This window comes from Coregonus clupeaformis, chromosome 10 (assembly GCF_020615455.1).
Source record: "Coregonus clupeaformis isolate EN_2021a chromosome 10, ASM2061545v1, whole genome shotgun sequence".
NCBI classification, from domain to species: Eukaryota; Metazoa; Chordata; class Actinopteri; order Salmoniformes; family Salmonidae; genus Coregonus; species Coregonus clupeaformis.
In genome coordinates, this window is record NC_059201.1 from 23,656,003 (window position 1) to 23,675,517 (window position 19,515).

At 42.8% G+C, this 19,515-nt stretch overlaps 1 protein-coding gene across 2 annotated transcripts in view; it reads right to left on the reverse strand.

The window, feature by feature from the left end:
- LOC121575370 (leucine-rich repeat-containing protein 38-like) overlaps nucleotides 1–13,124 on the reverse strand; it is a 39,543-nt gene extending 26,419 nt beyond the window's left edge. Inside the window, exons 1-2 of one of the 2 annotated variants that reach the window (XM_041888427.2) lie at nucleotides 11,534–13,124; nucleotides 9,092–11,321 (exon numbers count right to left, since the gene is read on the reverse strand). In XM_041888427.2, coding sequence (XP_041744361.1) covers nucleotides 11,068–11,321; nucleotides 11,534–12,161 — 882 coding nt within the window. In that variant the 5' untranslated portion in view covers nucleotides 12,162–13,124 and the 3' untranslated portion in view covers nucleotides 9,092–11,067. Of the gene's footprint in view, nucleotides 1–9,091; nucleotides 11,322–11,533 lie in introns of those variants that run through there. The other variant, XM_041888428.2, reaches the window with a different exon arrangement.
- Nucleotides 13,125–19,515: the final 6,391 nt, after the last annotated feature.

A 19,515-nucleotide genomic window follows, 5' to 3' on the forward strand; every position in this document is an offset into this window, starting at 1 on the left:
TTGGCCATCAAGGAAAACACCATGTCTGGCGCAAACCCAACACCTCTCATCACCCCGAGTGCACCATCCCCACAGTGAAGCATGGTGGTGGCAGCATCATGCTGTGGGGATGTTTTTAATCGGCAGGGACTGGGAAACTGGTCAGAATTAAAGGAATGATGGGTGGCGCTAAATACAGGGAAATTCTTGAGGGAAACCTGTTTCAGTCTTCCAGAGACATGAGACTGGGACGGAGGTTTACCTTCCAGCAGGACAATGACCCTAAGCATTCTGCTAAAGCAACACTTGAGTGGTTTAAGGGGAAACATTTAAATGTCTTGGAATGGCCTAGTCAAAGCCAAGACCTCAATCCAATTGAGAATCTGTGGTATGACTTAAAGATTGCTGTACACCAGCGGAACCCATCCAACTTGAAGGAGCTGAAGCAGTTTTGCCTTGAAGAATGGGCAAAAATCCCAGTGGCTAGATGTGCCAAGCTTATAGAGACATACTCCAAGAGACTTGCAGCTGTAATTGCTGTTCTTTTTTTTGGTCTTATTTCTTGTTTGTTTCACACAAAAAAATGTTTTGCATCTTCAAAGTGGTAGGCATGTTTTGTAAATCAAATGATACAACCCCCCCATATATAAAAAAAGAAGAAGCTGGATGTGAAGGTCCTGGGCTGGTGTGGTTGCACTTGGTCTGCGGTTGTGAGGCCAGTTGGACGCACTGCCAAATTCTCTAAAACAATGTTGGAGGTGGCTTATGGTAGAGAAGTTAACATTAAATTCTCTGACAACAGCTCTTGTGGACATTCCTGCAGTCAGCATGCTAATTCCATGCTCCCTCAAAACGTGAAACATCTGTGGCATTGTGTTGTGTGACAAAACTGCACATTTTAGAGTAGCCTTTTATTGTCTCCAGCACAAGGTGCACCTGTGTAATGATCATGCTTTTTAATCAGCTTCTTGATATGCTACACCTGTCAGGTGGATGGATTATCTTGGCAAAGGAGAAATGCTCACTAACAGGGATGTAAACAAATGTACGCACAAAATTTGATAGAAATAAGCTTTTTGTGCGAATGGAACATTTCTGGGATCTTTTATTTCAGCTCATGAAACATGGGACCAACATGCGTTTATATTTTTGTTCAGTATACAGTACATATCACTTTGCAAGCCAGCATAATGTGACTTGCATGCCTGATGTGGCCAGTAAATTATGAATTTCAGGGCACTGTAATCGGATAAAACAAGGCCCTCAAAAGAAGGCCTTATGAAATATGTATTGTGTTGTCTTAAATAATTTAATTTAAATGACAATATAGTCACTTAGCATCTCACTTGGTGAAGGCCAGAGGACAGAAAATGTATCAAGGCAACAACCATGTCTCTGTCACTAGCAAACACGGTCATGGGTTTTACTGGTAACTCTAAGATTCACTCGAAAGGCACCCTGGAAATATGCAAATAAGGCTTAGAACCCTACAGCAGGGCTATTCAATTCCGGTCCTGGAGGGACGAAACATTTCTGGTTTTGGATTTGCGTATGGTTCTTCAAAGAACAATCTCATTTAAGGTTCTTCAGGGACCCTAAAATGGTTCCCCTATGGCATCGCTCTCAATAACTTTATTTGGTTCCAATTTGCCCCTTTATTTCTTAGAGTGTATGTCATGTTGAATACATGTAATCACCATATATATGGGCAACAAAATGTTTGGAGTCATAGAATATGATGCAGCTAGAAACCAATCAGGTTGGCCAGGAGGCACAGGTATTTGCAACCACATGGGTAGGTTACAGCCAGTGTCTGCTCGTGATGGATTACAACCAGGAATACAGACAGCCTTGGGGATAAGCTGTCCTTTTGTAACCCACTCCCTGTCTCCTGAGTGATTGATCTAGCTGGCTGTCGTAGGCTGTTATCGGAGGCTTGTCTCTCCTCCCACTTCAACACCACAGTGGCTGTAGTGATTGATTAAATGTCGATACCAGAGAAGTGAGAATCATTAGATGGACCCATGGCATAAAGGCAAAAGTCTCATAATTTCCAATTAAACTGTGGAATGGGCTTTTTTATTTGTTTACTGTCTAGGTATGTTTTTGCAATTTCCAGCAGGGGCGGTGTGTTCAATAGGGCGATATGGGCGACGCACTGCCAAACGGGAAAAGGAAGGGATTTTTTTTCTAATCAATTATATCACGGCAACAGTAGTTATCAGTGTTGTAATCTAGACGTCTGATCTGCCACAGTGCCACACTGCCACTAAATGTCCAATCAGGCTAAAGTCGTGCTTCAAATGCCCCCCCTTTTGGGGCGATTTCAGTCAGGTTGAAAATCGCCCAGAAGTCTGTCATAGACTCCCATGTAAAATCTATTTTTTTCAAATTTCAGAGCTTTCAATACAATCTCTATGGGTGTCTGAGGGCTTGCACTTACGCGCTTTCGTCATACGTAACATAACCATGAACGTAACTAAGAAAAGAGCGGGTAGCAGCGTCTCTGTTGCGACCTGCAGTGTGTGTGACGTTTGGTGTGGCGTTATCTTATGTTTTTAATCTTATGTTTTTAATTTGTACACTTAGTGGCGTTATTTTATGTTTTTAATTTGTACACTTAGTTTACAAACATTCTGCCAACCATGGATTTCCAGTGGTGGGGTCACGGTGTTGGACTGATCTTGTTGATCGTGTACATACCCGCTACGAACGGACTAAATAATGAAAACGCTGCTGGCAGCGGAATCCAATTCAGCAGGGAGTTTTTACTACAATGCAACTCAAATACGAACGCGATGGATATCCCAATGGCCCATCTAATACCTGATTGTCTGCGAGTGGATTACAAACCCAAATGCAAACGTGGAAAACGCGGGGGAATCAGACAACGACTTAAAAAAAATTAAGAACAAACTTCCCTTACCCACCACCTTGCTGATTAATGCCCAGTCACTGAGGGGGAAAGCGGATGAGTTGTCAGCGAATCTGCGCTTCCAACACGAATATCGGGAGGCCTGTTTGCTGGCATTTACTGAGACTTGGCTGGATGACAGAGTCCCGGACAGAGAAGTGGAGCCGGCCGGCTTCACCCTGGTCAGAGCGGACCGCGATCTGACAGTCACAGGGAAAATTCACGGCGGGGGCGTCTGCCTGCTTGTCAGCGACCAGTGGTGTAAATCGATCCTGGTAAGAGAGCGACTCTGTACCCCCGACATTGAACTGCTTTCTGTGTCACTGCGACCTTACTATCTGCCCCGTGAGTTCCCCCAATTGTTTGTTACCGTTGTGTACATTCAACCAAAAGCTAATATAACAAAGGCATCAGAGATTATTTATAATCTGTCACAGAAACTGGAATCCATCTCCCCGACGCACCCAAATTTATTTTAGGGGATTTTAACAACTGTACCTTGCACAAAGTCTTGCGCACATACCATCAGTATGTGAAATGTCACACTAGGAAAAATAGGACTCTTGATTTGTGCTATGGGACAATACCAAAGGCGTTCTCTGCCACCACCAGACCTCCTCTGGGGACATCAGACCACAATGTGGTCTACCTCAGGCCAATTTACTGTCGCCTCCTGGAGAGGGAGAAACCCACAGTTAAAACTGTCCAGATCTGGAATGACAACAGTATCACTTGGGGTGTTTTGACTGTACAATGTGGGAGGTATTTGAGGACAGCAGCTCTGATCTGGATGAACTCACAGAGGTTATTTCAGACTATGTAAACTTCTGTGTTGAGTCAGTTGTGCCTACTAAGACCTGTAAAATCTTCCCTAACAACAAGCCTTGGGTATCAAAACATCTAAAATCACTACTTGATAGGAAGAAGGCAGTTTATGCTGGGGGTGATAGACAGGCTTTAAGAGATGTACAACGTGAGATAAAAAGACAGATACTGGTGGACAAGTTTTGCGGAGTGTTTGAGTTAGCTTTGCGAGGCAAAGATGAAACTGAGGGCTCCACCAACCCTGGTAAGCCAACACTTTTGAGATCAGTCAATAAATGCTTCTGGTATTGACTTATATGCTGCCCCTGTCTTCATGTTGTTGCTGGACATATCTTTTTTAAAATGTGTGTAGGTCACCTAAATCATCAGAAAAATTGCCCCCCCTGAGAATTTTTTCAGGAGCCGCCACTGATTTCCAGGTATTGTATTACTGTATTTACAAGCAAATCAGGGAATCCAGTGGTTGCAGGTGAATAATAGGAAGGCCCTTGCTTTATGGTAGCCTTTAGTATTGGGTGCACAAGCATCCTCCAATCCCTAATTTGAGCCTGACTGATTGTAATATTGCACAAGTGAAGCAGACAGAAAGAGACATAATAACACAGACAGAGATAGAGGGGGAAATTACTCAAAGACAATCACAGAGAAGAAATCTGAGAAGAAGAAGGACAGAGAGTCAGAGGGAAAGAGAGAGTGAGAAGAGACAAATAGAGATGGGGTAGAGTGTCTGAATGAACAAATTGACAACCCTTCATGTGACAGCAAGGCCAACGGTGAATCGTTTAAATCAGGAAGGGATTTCCTTATGCACAGGGACTCAGTGATCTCATAGTCACATGGGGATACTCTCAGCACAAACGTTTAGCATGGCTCATTCAACAGACACAAGCCCACAACTGTATAAAGCACTAGTTAGAAATGTCTTTGGTCAGAATAATATACTTGCCATTTAGACATCTATTACTCACATAGCACTTTTTTGATTGCTTGCTAACCTATACACTTCAATGTCAGCTTGCATTAATTTTTCAATATTAAATAAACATTAAATGAGGTCAAGGTCAAATACACTGTCTTCTCAAGTAAGGGATGGATAAACATGTACAGAATGGGTACCTGGAGGAAAATAGGGGAGTGTCATGCTTTTTCATTTTCAAGTGGAGGGTTTAGTATTTTTTAAATCTAGTCCAGGGGAAGGTCATGTAATTTGTAATTGATGAAATGTCAATATTTCTCTGTTTTTCTGAATTAGTTGCTTATTAGGCTATATATCGATGTGTGCCCGATGCCGCCCCTCATCTCAAATTATCCATAGCCTATAGGCTAAAGGCTATTAAGTACATGCTCGAAGAAGCACAGAGCAAAGTTATATTTTGAAGAAAATGTACTTCCTTCCAAAGTATTTTGCGCTGCTGGGATGGTGTAAATAAAACTAGGCTGCATTACACACTGCAATGGATATTCCAACCTTGAGCTCCGGCTCGCTCTGCTCTTGCTAATGAAAACTTGTTTTGTGGTGCCTAACCAATGCTGTGCTGTGTAGGTCTATAGTGGCAGTTCATGAGGAGAGTCAAATAATTATTCAGAAAATACTTTTTTATTAGGCCTATTCCCAGAAATGATATATCTTGCACGCAGACTAGCCTGTAGTCTATGTTCTGTTCAGTTTGAGAAGGAAGGGCGAATATGAGAAGAAGGACCGGAGGTCAACTTTGATAGCTTGCTACTACTATAATAGATTTTTAACAAAAACAATGTTTCTTGCCCATTATGTATTTATCAGATGTATTGACTTCACAATAAGCCAGATTCGAGTAACTTACATTGTGGTGCTGAAACTTGAAGCAGCAGCCGTGGCACAATCAATCGGAAATGGACAAGTCATGGTGCTGATAGTAGGCAAATTCGAGTAGGCATACTTCATTTGAACCATCTTCATTTTAACAACAAGAGGGCTTTGTGTTGGAGCCTATTTCTTCATATTTAAGAAATGATAGATAGGCCTACCTGTTTGACAGAAGAAATGTGTCTATAGGCTGCTACATCCATAGATTTGTCGGCCAATTCCTCCACCCACCATGCACTTTTTAAATAGCCTACCTCCGTGTCAGGGCTGTTAAATTAAAACCAGGAGTCGAACTGAGGGGGTATGACAGGGTATGCCATAGGCCTACCTTTCATTAAAGAAAATGGCAAAAAGTACAGGCCTACCCCTTGTTAGCTTAAGATTTTGTTGAAAATAAAACAGATGTGATTATATAAAGTGATCGATAACAACGCTTTGTTCTGTGGGGATATCATTGTTTCATATATTTGAAATGTATTTGAGGCTGAGCTACAACCCTCTATAGCCGAGGAGACAAAAAATTGACTTTGTTTGGGAAGTAATCTAATTATGTCACTATCAATTGATTAAGCTATTCATTTTCTGTACAATAGACGGTGTTTAAACCCAGAAAGCTTTTAGGGAAACACTTGTTGTGTTAAGCCACGGATGAAGAGTAGCCAGTAGTTAAAGCTTACCTTTTTCTGCGTCGGTAGGCCTACTCTGTCTGGGGTGGAAAGGTAGGCCTAACTTTTGTAGTACCATGCTCAGATTCCTAATGACATCTCCGATCTAATTATTTGCAAACAGGGACAGTTTCGTTGCAAACAAGACACGCTGATTTGGCATTTGAGAAATATGATAAAATGAACACATAGGCCTATCTCTCTGTCCATTCTTAGCCTGTAATTTAGGTAATTTGTTTGGTATTTAAAAACATTCTTCTAATATGTAAAATGAAGTAGAATTGCAATGTTTTCTCAGACCTGCAAATACAACGATAGATTCATGCAATGCTTTTACTATAAAGGTGATCTTTCCACCACTACTCTTGTCCACAGTGGTCTGTGAACCCACAATCTTCTGGCCTGCAGCCCTGTGCGCTATCAAATTTCCTCCGTTGCCATCTAATGCTTACAGGACGAAGAACAGTTTCTAAAACGGCATATCTAAGGCTCTGGTCTGTCCAGGAAGTTAAAGTAAACGGTAGGCATGTTCTCTGCTATCCACTTTATGTTTTAATTATTATTTTGGGTATCGTTTTTTTTTTCAAGCGTTCAGGGAGGGTTTAGGTAAAATATATTTTGCTGAAGGGAGGGCCATCCATTTTCATTTCAGAGAGGTCAGATTTTCTCCATGTAACCCTCATTATAAATAATGTTCACTCCCTAAGTGGAATAATACATTTTCCCTGACATCCATGCCCGAGGCAAAGACAGCTGATAATTGTGTAATGTAATGCAATGTTAACTCCATACTGTATATGAGACAGTGATGTGGAGAGCCAGGGAATTCTCAGTGGGGTCATATTTAGAGAGCTGCTCATGCAGTGTGGTAGCAGCTCTCTGGGAAGTAACCTGATAGGCTGTGAAGGAAAATTCAGGCTTTGACCCTGTCACATGCGCAGTGGATCATGAACGGTGTTGATAGCTGTGACACATTAGGCCCAAGGGACCCATGGAAGCTGGGCCGCCCTGTCCTGTTTTGCCCTGTGTGTGTCTGTGGCTCCTGTTACCCACCCGGCCACTGTGCTATAGAACTGTGTTGCTCTAAATGATACATGGCCTTTGTTCATCCTTAACCCAAGAGCACTGGAGACAGCAGTGGATCATGTTTACACTCATTCCCCTAATGAAACATTTAGGCCCCTGATTAGTGGCACACAGGCAGACCTGCGTACAGGAACGTCCCCTTAGAGTGGACTGACAAACATCTGATTACAAAGACTGTATCCTTGGCAGGTTTATGGAGAAAGATTGTCAATTGATATGCAAGGTTGGTCATCATGACACATTACTCAGATTAAGATCAGTTATTTTTCATTTAACAACAGTCACATTATCCCAATGACTGTCTATGGGGATCCACAGTCAAGAGGGATTCTAATACATAATCAACAGGTATAGATACAGTATATATGTCTTGCGCATCTGTCCATTTGGTAAAACAGTCATCTGGACAGCGACACTTTTAATCCATAAAAGCCCAGGATTTTAGGCATTTACAACCCACTCAGCACAGTGACCCAATCACAGTTATGCAAACAGAGACATGCCGTATACAGTGCAGTGGACTGGTATCTAGCACATGGGAAATTAACAGGCACAAATGTCTCCAGAGCATGTTTACACTGCTGCTGCTAGAGTAATGCTAAACAGGGTCTAATCCATGATAAAATCATATCTACAACGTGAAACAACAGGATTAGGACAGAGGGAGATTCCTGTAGATCTGATGGAGATTCCTGTGTGGTCATTTGGGAATGATTTGACAGATAAGGATGGAGGAATGTGTCCATGTTTTCATTATTCCATGTTTCCATGTCCACTCTGTGGTAACATAAACTGTCTGTTGATGCGGTTTGTGCATCAAGCCTAACCACTACCATTTTAGCTCTGGATTAAAGGGTAACATTACTCTATGACAAATCATGCACCCAAGGACGAAACTGATCATGGTTCTGTGAAGGGTTGATACATATTGAGGAGCTTATCAAATCAACCTCGTTCTATAAATGACTTTTCATCTGACACTGCAGGAATAGTGGTGGTCAACAGCTCCAACCCCAAACACGCACGCACACACAAAAAGCACCACTCATGAATTAGGTCATTTCATAATACTCTGAGAATATTTAGGGCGGTTTGAAGTTTTCACACCAACCCATACCAACAATTCAGCAATACCAACTTAGTATTGTTAGCAGTGTGTAGGTGAGTCTGACTCTATAATTTGCCCTTGGGAACAGTTTCTGTAGGTGTGGTTCACAACAATTCCTCTACAATGTGAGCAGTTGAGAAGAGACTGGTTAGATCGTGCACAGATTTTCAGCAAACCTTCTGTGCAAGTATTATTTCACTTCTGATATCCCAGACCCATGGGAAATTACATTTACTTGAAAAGGCCTCTGGAGCTGCAGCCAGGGACTTCAAATCATAAGTTCTCCTTTTGCTTTCAGATTTACAGCTTTGTTGACTTAATCTATATGCATCAGCAACATTTCTTATTTTTAATGAGCACAGAGGCAGTTCCAGAACATTGTGCCCCTGTGCTCTATGAATTGCTAAATTGCGAATGCATTCAGCAGTAAATATCACGCATATTCCCAGTTCTGACGCAAACTGCATAGTGTTCTTCAGGTCTACCGCAACATAAAACTATAAAGTGTGTGTGTGAGTGCCCACTGGGCAAAAACTGGTTGAATCAACATTGTGTCCATGTCATTTCAACCCCAAAAAATCTATATGATGACGTTGAATCAATGTGGAAAACTGATTGGAATAGCAAAAAGTCATCAATTTAAGGGCATTTCATATTTTTTTCATCCAACTTTTAACCTAAATCCAACGACATGGTGAAATGTTTTGTTAATTTCATGTTGAATTCACGCTAGTGACGTTTATCCGACGTCTGTGCCCTGTGGGTGTGTGTGTTTGATTGATGATGCTAAATAGAAAAGGTCACTATGTTTTTTAAAATCTTTGGTAGGTGGTTTTGACCAGTCTCATGCTAAAGCCTCCTAGCCAGGACACACAGTAAACACTGACTGGTTTGAATGTAAGTGCCTTACATGAGGTGAGAAGCTGCACCGCTAACTCAATTTGAGAGTGCATGTCTCGGACCAGTTGGCAGGTATGCCAGAGGGTTGGCTCGCTGGGCCCATGGCCTCTTGTTTGCTGTTGCTGATGTGTGCTTGGCCAGCGTCTCTACTATAATTCATTACAGCCTGCAGTAGACAACACTGAGGACCAGTGATGAATGCATTTGCAGCCTCTTACAATGGGGTACGAGGTATTCCTGCCAATTTATCAACTTCTCTTTCTCATACAGCCCCAGCTTTTTGCGGTTGCTTTATTATTGAGGAGTAGGAGGGAGAGGAAGAGGGGTGGCAGTTACATGGTAAAGCACTAACTCAATGTGTGAGGATGTTTTTGTTAGTTGTCAGCCGTTTGCAATGTCCACCCACTGCTTGCATAGGGTGGAAAGTATTATTAGAAATATTATTTGTCTCCACACAAGCATCTATAAAACATAACTACTGTTGTTCTCGCATTCCTATGATTAAAAAAGAACAACAAAGTAAGGTTATGTGAACATGATGTCCATATCCACAGACTAAAGTTTATCTCATCAAACAGATATAATGGAATGGATCCCTGGGCTGTTGCCAGCTTTACCCCGTTTGCCTGAATTATAGATTGTATATCTCAGTTTATCTAAGTAATCCTTTCTCCATCAAACCCAGGGGGAAATCATATTTGCAAAAGGATACAGATACAGTAACATGAGATTGGACAATGTTTGTCATTACAATGTGTTGATGTCCCATATTTATGTAGATCATCATGTTACAGTATGTCCCCCGTGGAACGACCTTGGCTTGGAGACAGTGACAGCTGTGCATGCTTATTTATGTACTGTATCTACTGGTTCATATGCCGACTTAACATATTCATGATGTTTTATGCTGTGAGGCTTTACCTTGGAATTGAATACAGTACACATATTTACATTCACAGTGTGAAACATATCATCTGGGGTGTCTAGATTCAGCACACCTGAACTATTGGACCCTAATATTCTAACAACATAGTGTGCTACATGTTAGTGGTTCTATATAGTATTATCTGGTGGGCTATACATAGTCTTGCTTGAATGATTATTATGAATAGACTTCAACAAATAAATAACCTTTGCGATGTCATCTGCATTTTCAAGGACAATATCTAAATAATATTCAAATGTGATGTCAAGCAAACAACATGTGGCTCTTGTTAGTATCTCCAAATACAACAAATGGTGATTGGAGTAATGTGGAGTCAAATCTGAAAGTTGTAAAATATGAATATATTGGATTGCTACAGTGTTTGGTTAGTAGGCTACTGTGTATCCTGTAGTCTGGGGTTTGTTATGTTTCTACCTTGAAAGAGTGGAATAAATGACAATCTCTACAATTAGGCGTTGTTTCCCTCTGCATTATGAACACATGAATCCCACAACAATAGCTTCTGGGTTTGGATGTTCAGTCTAATCATCGCCATGTAAGCAGATTTTACCCTTTGTGGGATACACACTCCTGTGGGAGAATTGTAATCCCCTTTGTCTTTTGTTGTTTTCCATATTTGCATGTCGTGCACACATTCTGAGAGTGTCCTTGAGACACAGAGAGAGAGGGGGCCCACACCAACACATCAGTGCCATAACGTTACCTAACTCATCCAGGCAGAAACACAATAGTAAAGGACTGGATGGGCTCCAGCTTCCATACAAACAGCGCTCACTAATTGATTGATTTAGTGAAACATTAATAGACCACCGGCCTGAGGGGAGAGGCAGGTGTTTGGCTTGGACAGTACACTACACACACAGCCATGGCAACATAAATCTCATGCTCAAGCAGAATCATAAACATGAGGTGTTGACTTTCTGTTGTTGTGTTTGTTTTGCTGATGTGGATGAAGCTGCAGACAGTCTGTAGTGAAATGTATCTGAGACCATCCCCCTGAAGGTCTCCCCCTAGAGCCCGTCTCTCATTGTCTTTCATTACTCTCCCTGGCACTGTGGGTTCAGGTTGGGAAAAGAAAGAGGGAGCCAAAATTAGAACAGAGGAAGGGGTTCCTCTTTCTACTGGGAAAATATAAATAGAACACACAGCAATGGCATGGCAGAGGATTTGCTAAAATAATATAATCTTAATGGTGCACGACTTTCCTTTATTTAGGTCAAGCAAGCTGTAAGTAAAGTGACATCCCACTGACGAAGACACTTACCATTTGGAAGCTTGTGACTGTTTTCCTCCAGCCATGCAAACAGGTTGGCAAAGTTGCAGTTGCACACCCAAGGGTTGCCCTCCAGTCTCAACACCCGTAAAGAGGGCAACTGGCTCAGCGCCCCCACCTGAAGGCCAGACAGGGCGTTACGCTCCAGCTCCAGTTCACGCAGGGAGGTGAGGCCCAGGAACGCATCCTCGTTGACCATGCTCAGATAGGGGTTGTTGTCCAGGCGGAGTTTGATCAGGCTACGGGACTGCCCAAAGGTCCCCGAGGGGATCTCAGTCAGGTTGTTGCTGCCCAAGTCCAGAAACACCAGCCTGGAAGAGGTGCTGAGGGTGCCCGGCTCGATGTGGGACAAAGAGTTGTTCCGCAGGTCCAGGTAGACCAGGTCACTGTAGAGCACTAGGAAGTCAGAGGGAATGCGGGGGATACAGTTGTCAGACAGAAGGAGCCTGCGGACATCCAAGGGGATCTCATCAGGAAGACGGGTGAGTCCACGGCCGCTGCAGTCCACAGTGTGGGGATCTGGGCACAGGCAGCTCGTTGGGCAGTTTTCTCCCTGAGCCCATAAGACAGAGGACAGCAAGACAAGGAGAGGATGGAGCCAGCAGACACATGGCAACATGGTCAAGGGGGTAAGAGCAGAGAGGGGCAGAGGAGGCTTGGGGTGAGAAAGAATGGCAAGGGGTGTCGGGAAAGAGAAGCGGGGGTGAGGGTCAGAGGGCGGGAGATTAGGAAAGGGGAGGGGAAGGGGAGAACGAGAGGGGAAAAGGGGGGATCAATCCCTGTGCAGGAGCATCCTGCCGTTCTTGAGATGAAAATCTGAGACAGCTCCGGCATCAGGCAGCGAGAGAGCAGCGTTGAGCGCTGTGTTCCAAGAGATCATGTAGCAAGCAGCCTGGATAGAATAGCAAACTGCTGGCTTTGAAGAAGCTAGGGGAGGGAGATGGCAAGAAGTGGGAGGGAGAGAGCGAGAGAGAGTGATAGAGGGAGAGAGAAAGAGAGCTTAGCAGAAAGAGGAAGGTAGCTTAGCAAAGGTAAATATAAACTATAGAGAAGCAGGAATAGAGAGAAACTGGCGGCACAGACAATGGGGAGGGGGGCTGAGGAGGGGGCTCTGTCCGCCGGGTTAACCCACAGTCGATCTTGGGGGGTTGACTGAGGAGGACGCCTTGGTCTCTGACACAAAAGGATACGCGCCGGGGTAAGTCAGTCTCAGGCAGATCAAGGGAAGAGGGAGATTTTTGCATCCCTCCATTTGTCTCTGGTCTCTGTGTGGGAATGCCTGTCGATCTGATCTGCCTGCTGATCTAAAAGGATAGACAATCCCACAGTAACACAGCTTTAGTGTATACCATTTTTTTTTTTATTCCCTCTCTACCTCCCTGTGCTCTGCAACTCGCCGGCAGAGCAGAGCTCGACAAAACACTCCCCAGCTGGGTCCCGATGCTCTGTTGCTATTGAGAAAGAATCCAAATGTCCGTGGAGAAGTCATATTCATGCAGATGACAGTCCTGAACTTAGCACAGTAGCAGTCAATCGAATGTTTGTCTGTCTCAGAATGTGCCAGGGTTTATCTCATGCTATGAAGGAGGCGTGCCTTTAACATGTTGACAAATTCATGACATGTGATGTCACTTCCTAGTGTGAAAATATTAGGGTTGTTTCCCTCTGATTTTTTTATTTCTATTACTGATTGTCATGATTTTAGCAAATAAATTAATAATGAAATCTATGATTAATTAATATTCATATTACAAAATACTTTGCATCTTTATGTATTACCTTTTTTATTTGTACTTTGCATATTTTATGCTTTAGCCTTTTGATATCATAGACTAGAATAAAGGGCTTTATACTATGGCATTGTTGAATACTTGTTTCTGATTGGCTTGAAGGGCATTCTAGAGCGTGCATTATTTCCCTTTATACAAAGGGGGGGTCTAATCCTGAATGCTGATTGGTTAATACCACATTCCAGCCGGTGTCTATTCCACGTTACCACCGGCTAAATCTATGACGTTAAAATGCCTATTTACCCTGTTCCATCTGACCGCGCAATCCACTGTCTCATCAGCCCAGCCAGGCAATTTATAAACTTGATCTCCACTATAAAAAGCATCTAGACATTATCTCACGTCTTTTAAACTAACATTATGTATAAACCTTGCTGTCTGTCTCGCCGACATTTGCAACGTTGTTTCAATATTAAAATTCGATCTCCAGCTGTCCCATAGTATTGAGCGAGTCGGGAGTCAGGATGAGATAGACAGCCCTTACAAATTTTTTTTTCAGTTTTGAAACTGTAGTAAAAGCGCAGTAACTGCAATCGACTGTGGTATTTTGGACGCAGTAATTGCAGACTAACTGCAGTTATACTGCACTCTAACTGCAGTTATACTGCAGTGTACTGCAGTTATACTGCACTCTGACTGCAATCTGTTTTCATAAGGGAGGCAGGAAACTCCTCTCAGCCAGTCGAAATCATGAATTAGCATCATTTTATGGATATATACAAAGAAGTATCAATAGAAAACAGGTTAAACTAAACAAAGTGCAGCAAATATATACAGTGGCTTGCAATACATCCTGGAATTAAAAAGAATTTTTGGGGGGTTTGTATCATTTGATTTACACAATATGCCTACCACTTTGAAGATGCAAAATATTTTTTTATTGTGAAACAAACAAGAAATAAGACAAAAAAACTGAAAACTTGAGCGTACATAACTATTCACCCCCCCCCAAAAAAAGTCAATACTTTGTAGAGCCACCTTTTGCAGTAATTACAGCTGCAAGTCTCTTGGGGTATGTCTCTATAAGCTTGGCACATCTAGCCACTGGGATTTTGCCCATTCTTCAAGGCAAAACTGCTCCAGCTCCTTCAAGTTGGATGGGTTCCACTGGTGTACAGCAATCTTTAAGTCATACCACAGATTCTCAATTGGATTGAGGTCTGGGCTTTGACTAGGCCATTCCAAGACATTTAAATGTTTCCCCTTAAACCACTCAAGTGTTGCTTTAGCAGTATGTCCTGCTGGAAGGTGAATCTCCGTCCCATTCTCATATCTCTGGAAGACTGAAACAGGTTTCCCTCAAGAATTTCCCTGTATTTAGCGCCATCCATCATTCCTTCAATTCTGACCAGTTTCCCAGTCCCTGCCGATGAAAAACATCCCCACATCCCCATGATGCTGCCACCACCATGCTTCACTGTGGGGATGGTGTTCTCTGGGTGATGAGAGGTGTTGGGTTTGCGCCAGACATAGTGTTTTCCTTGATGGCTAAAAAGCTCAATTTTAGTCTCATCTGACCAGAATACATTCTTCCATATGTTTGGGGAGTCCCACACCAAATGTGTTTGCTTATTATTTTCTTTAAGCAATGGCTTTTTTCTGGCCACTCTTCCGTAAAGCCCAGCTCTGTGGAGTGTACGGCTTAAAGTGGTCCTATGGACAGATACTCCAATCTCCGCTGTGGAGTTTTGCAGCTCCTTCAGGGTTATCTTTGGTCTCTTTGTTGCCTCTCTGATTAATGGCCTGGTCTGGTCTGTGAGTTTTGGTGGGCGGCCCTCTCTTGGCAGGTATGTTATGGTGGCAAATTCGTTCAATTTTTTTATAATGGATTTAATGGTGCTCCGTGGGATGTTCAAAGTTTCAGATATTTTTTTATAACCCAACCCTGATCTGTACTTCTCCACAACTTTGTCCCTGACCTATTTGGAGAGCTCCTTGGTCTTCATGGTGACGCTTGCTTGTCCATTACATGAAATCCAAATAAAAATCCATTTAAATTACAGGTTGTAATGTAACAAAATAGGAAAAACGCCAAGGGGGATGAATACTTTTGCAAGGCACTGTATATATATTTTTTTACTTGTTCATTATTTTCCATTGAACGTATAGCCCCTCATTCCTTCTCCCTTACATAATCACTGAAACAATACAAAAATTACATCCAGGTTAAAAATAATTTATATTTCAATAATGAATGTCATTGTTTTATTTGTCCTCCCTCAAACTGAATATTACTTCACTGTCCTACAGTCTTAATCCCTGAGTCTCTGACAATGACGAGACAATGCTTTGATAGACAGCCTCACAGTTACATCTCAATTTTCAAGAAAATCTTGTCCGAAGGTGACAGACAGCGTTACATTATTATTATCCCTGAAAATGGAAAAAGTCTCAACTGTGACCTTTTCAAAAACTGCACATAAAACCTTCGTCCTTGTTTGCACTGCGAGCTGAACGTCAGCTCGGGTTATACAATGATCATTTTGATGCACTGTCACAGTAGATTGCACTACAACTGCATGATGGGAACAAATATTTTTTTTTCTAACAGCCATCGAGCCAATGTGTGGCTACAATCTATATCCTTAATAGTAAAACACAAAGTGACCAGTGACTGCGTCTCAAACCACAACAGTGGAACAGGTTTTAATTCAGAATCTCAATTAGATTTCCCCAATGGGATCTGTATCAACAGGCAAATGGAATTAGACCAAGGATGTAGCACAGGGATAGAGTGGAGTGGAGGAGCGGGATTCCTGAGAGACATGGAGGGAGATGGAATAGTAAAAGGCTCTGTCTGATGGGATGTAATGGGAGAATGTGGAGTATATATCAATGGGTAAATAGAAGCACTGCCTGCCTGAGCCATTATTACCAGTAGTGACCCTCTGTAGTAATTCCCAACCTTGGGATCATCATAACATAAGAACCTGTTTCTGTATGTACAGAAAACATTGTGTTTGGCAATGCAAACAGCTCCAGTTGTCAGTGAATAACAGCAACTCACATACAGTATACCTCGTCATCCGTAAACCAATGTCTCACATCCCTGCTTTAGGGTGTGAGCTGAAGTGAGATGTGTTTGCTGTAAAGCACACCTGTGATATCGCTCAGGGCAGGAGAGCAGCTTCTTCATCAAAATAACATATTTTCTACCTATTCCAGCACCATGATAGAGTGTTTCATATTGTGCTCTGCAAGGGAAAAGCACATCTCTGTTATACCCTAACTGCCAGGCTTCATGGCGGCTGGGCATTCTTTCATTACTAAACTGGTGACTTGTGTGAAGACTTGCCAGGCAGAGGATCTATGAGAAGCATTACTCAGCCTGTGGTCGGCTAACCATCTCTGTATTTACAGCCAAGCCAGACATTGCATATTAATAGTGCTTTGGTTCTATGTAGGATTTAGCGCCGCTGTAGGATTTAGCGCCGCTATGATATGTTAGTTATAATACTAACAGGTTTTATATCATAGATACCGAATTAGCTGACTCACTGTTGCCTTTTTTGTTTGTTTTGAACCAGAAATTTAGTTCTAGACAGACTCAAGACTCAAAGTGATTTATTCTTCTAAATTGCAGAATCCAGGCTGTATGAGTGTCATTTCCAACAGTAATTTATTTTTAATCAACATGTTTAATTACTATATTCATGAGTGTGTTTAAGACATCCCTTCCTCCCATCCTGTTGTGGCATGTTTGTGCCAGCTGAGTAATTGCCAAGCAGCTCAGAATGAAATGGACTGAGACAGAGAGACTTAGTTAAAATGGAGAGGTTTCCAAATTGAAATGCATGTGGAGCACCACTCCTAGCAGGTATAATGGCCTCCAACTCCCTGAGGAGAGCTGTTCTGTTGATGTTCAGTCGTAAACTGTTATCTTGTGTGTAAATTCAGGTCTGCTGGCTGTCTAACTCAGTGCATAAGAGCCAGGTTGAGTAATAGGAAACTTCGAAGGGTTGATTTAGGTTTGAAATGAGGCCCGATTACCATAAGATGTCAGTATAATTAGCACTAGGCATAAACAACACCATCAAAGTGGTCATTGAGGCCCACCTCTTCTCTCTTTCTCAGTGTGATAATGGTGGTTGAGTGTGGTAACTAGAGAGTGATGGGGCGGGGCTTGAAGATCTTTATATTGGCTGCCAGATGGAGGGAGATGCTGGAGTGTATTTGGGGCAAGTCTACTCTAAGGCACAAATAGGCCAGTCACATTCTGCGGATATAATTTGGCAAAGTCCCTACTTACTTTTCACACTATGAGTTTATTAATATTCCAACTCCACTGTATCTCTCTATTATGCAGTGTGTGCCTTGAGCATAGGATGATTCAGGATGATTAATGTAAGACGTTTTGTGTAACATCATCATTGGCTTCAAATTCCACTCCAAATCTAAAAGATGTGAGATGCTATTTAGTCTGTAAAAAATCAAGTCTGCACGAAACACCACTTTCCTGACAGCTGCTAGCACAAACCGATCCCTCAGTATTTAGACCAATGTCGAGTCACTGAGGTGTTCAAAGTAGTGGAAATACAACCTGAGAGAGAAATGTAAGCCCGGGCTTCAGCAATCACTGACCTTGTCTGCGAGCACCAGCATTGATCCAGGTTTACCTCGCTCGCTGCTTGTCTTGGGGGATTAATTTTGAGAAATAACAGTGTGGATATCAAGGACCTTACCATTAATGTCAGCCACAGCTGCGCTACTGAAGACTAAATGTATCATTGCTATTGCTGCTTATGCAGATAAATGAATCCCAATCCAGATATATTAAAACAGAGAGGCTGTCTTGAAATGGCTATGAGTAAAAACAATGTGTGGTTGTCTGTACTGAATACTACACAAAATGTGAAAATACAATCTTGTCCATACTTGATTAAGGGGATTTTCACATTGACAAATCGTTGTATCTCTAGGAATTCGTAGTTCAGCATCTCCCACAATGACATCTCACTATACTTCTCACTATCCAAGGATTAGACCAGAGGTTGTGCTTGAAGGGATCTTCAATCAGACACACACCAATCAAAGCCCTCCTCCACCCCACTCCAAGTTAGTGCATAATGACTGCACATCCTCCCTCTCAGCCTATAAGCAGAGCAGGTAGTAGTGAGTAGTGAGTAGGGAGTAGGGGGTAGTGTGTGGAGAGGGACAGGATAGGAAAACCCAGTTAGGCGGCAGGCAGGCAGGCAGCTGAGTGTCACCAGGGTTATATAACCCCAGCATTGAGCACAGCCCAGCGTGCTGAGTTAGTAAGTGTGGGGCCGAGGCAGGAGGGCCTTCCTTCCCCACAGTTAACCACTGTGAGAGGCTCTCCACCTGCAATTAAAGCAAGGCACATCAATAAATGATGAATGTCAAGCGCAGCGTGCTATTTGGCTTTGCTGGTGCCCCATGTTGGGTCTTTGCCATTGCAGGACGGGGGGTATGGAATAAGTAGGAACAAGGACAGCAGGTAGCGGGTTTATAGGCACTACACAGCAAATGTCACCTCCCTTTGAACACTTCTGGGAATGTAATGGACAGACATTCAAGATGCAGGGGCAGCTGTCGCGTCTTAAGCTGTCCGTTGGCATTTAGTAATCTGGTATGATTGCCATGTGCCAGGCCAGGAAGGGAGGCAGGAGAGAGGTGTGGTCTGTCAGGCAAGGGCACAGTGGACAGAGAAGCCCGGGCACATCTGACTCCCCATCATGGTGATATGAGCCAGAATCACCCAGACATAACCTGTGTCCTCAACAGTGTCCGGATAAGCTACCCCTGGTTGGCTGTCTGTCACTGTGGTAGACCCCACACAACCTAGAGCAGAACACAACAGAACAATAAGGAACACCACAAACTGCCTGTCACACCTCATCTCCTTAACTAACATGCAATAAGAGATTGAGATTTGAACATACAAAGTCCCATACATTAAACAAAGTGTTTTGGCTTATCTGGACTGCCTGCCAAAATAAGAATGATTGTGAGTATTTGACTTGCGTGACTAGTGATCCTCGTGGCTGTGTGGTTCCTTCTTTAGACACATTAGCCAGCCAGCCACAGGCGTGGGAAACGACAGCCCAGCCCCAGTTATTAAGATGATTGTTTCAGGCTCTTTATGATGAGTGCAGCCAAAGTCTCTGGATCTCGGTTTGCTCTTTCAGATTGCTGGTAGAAGAATATCCAGTCCACTGCATC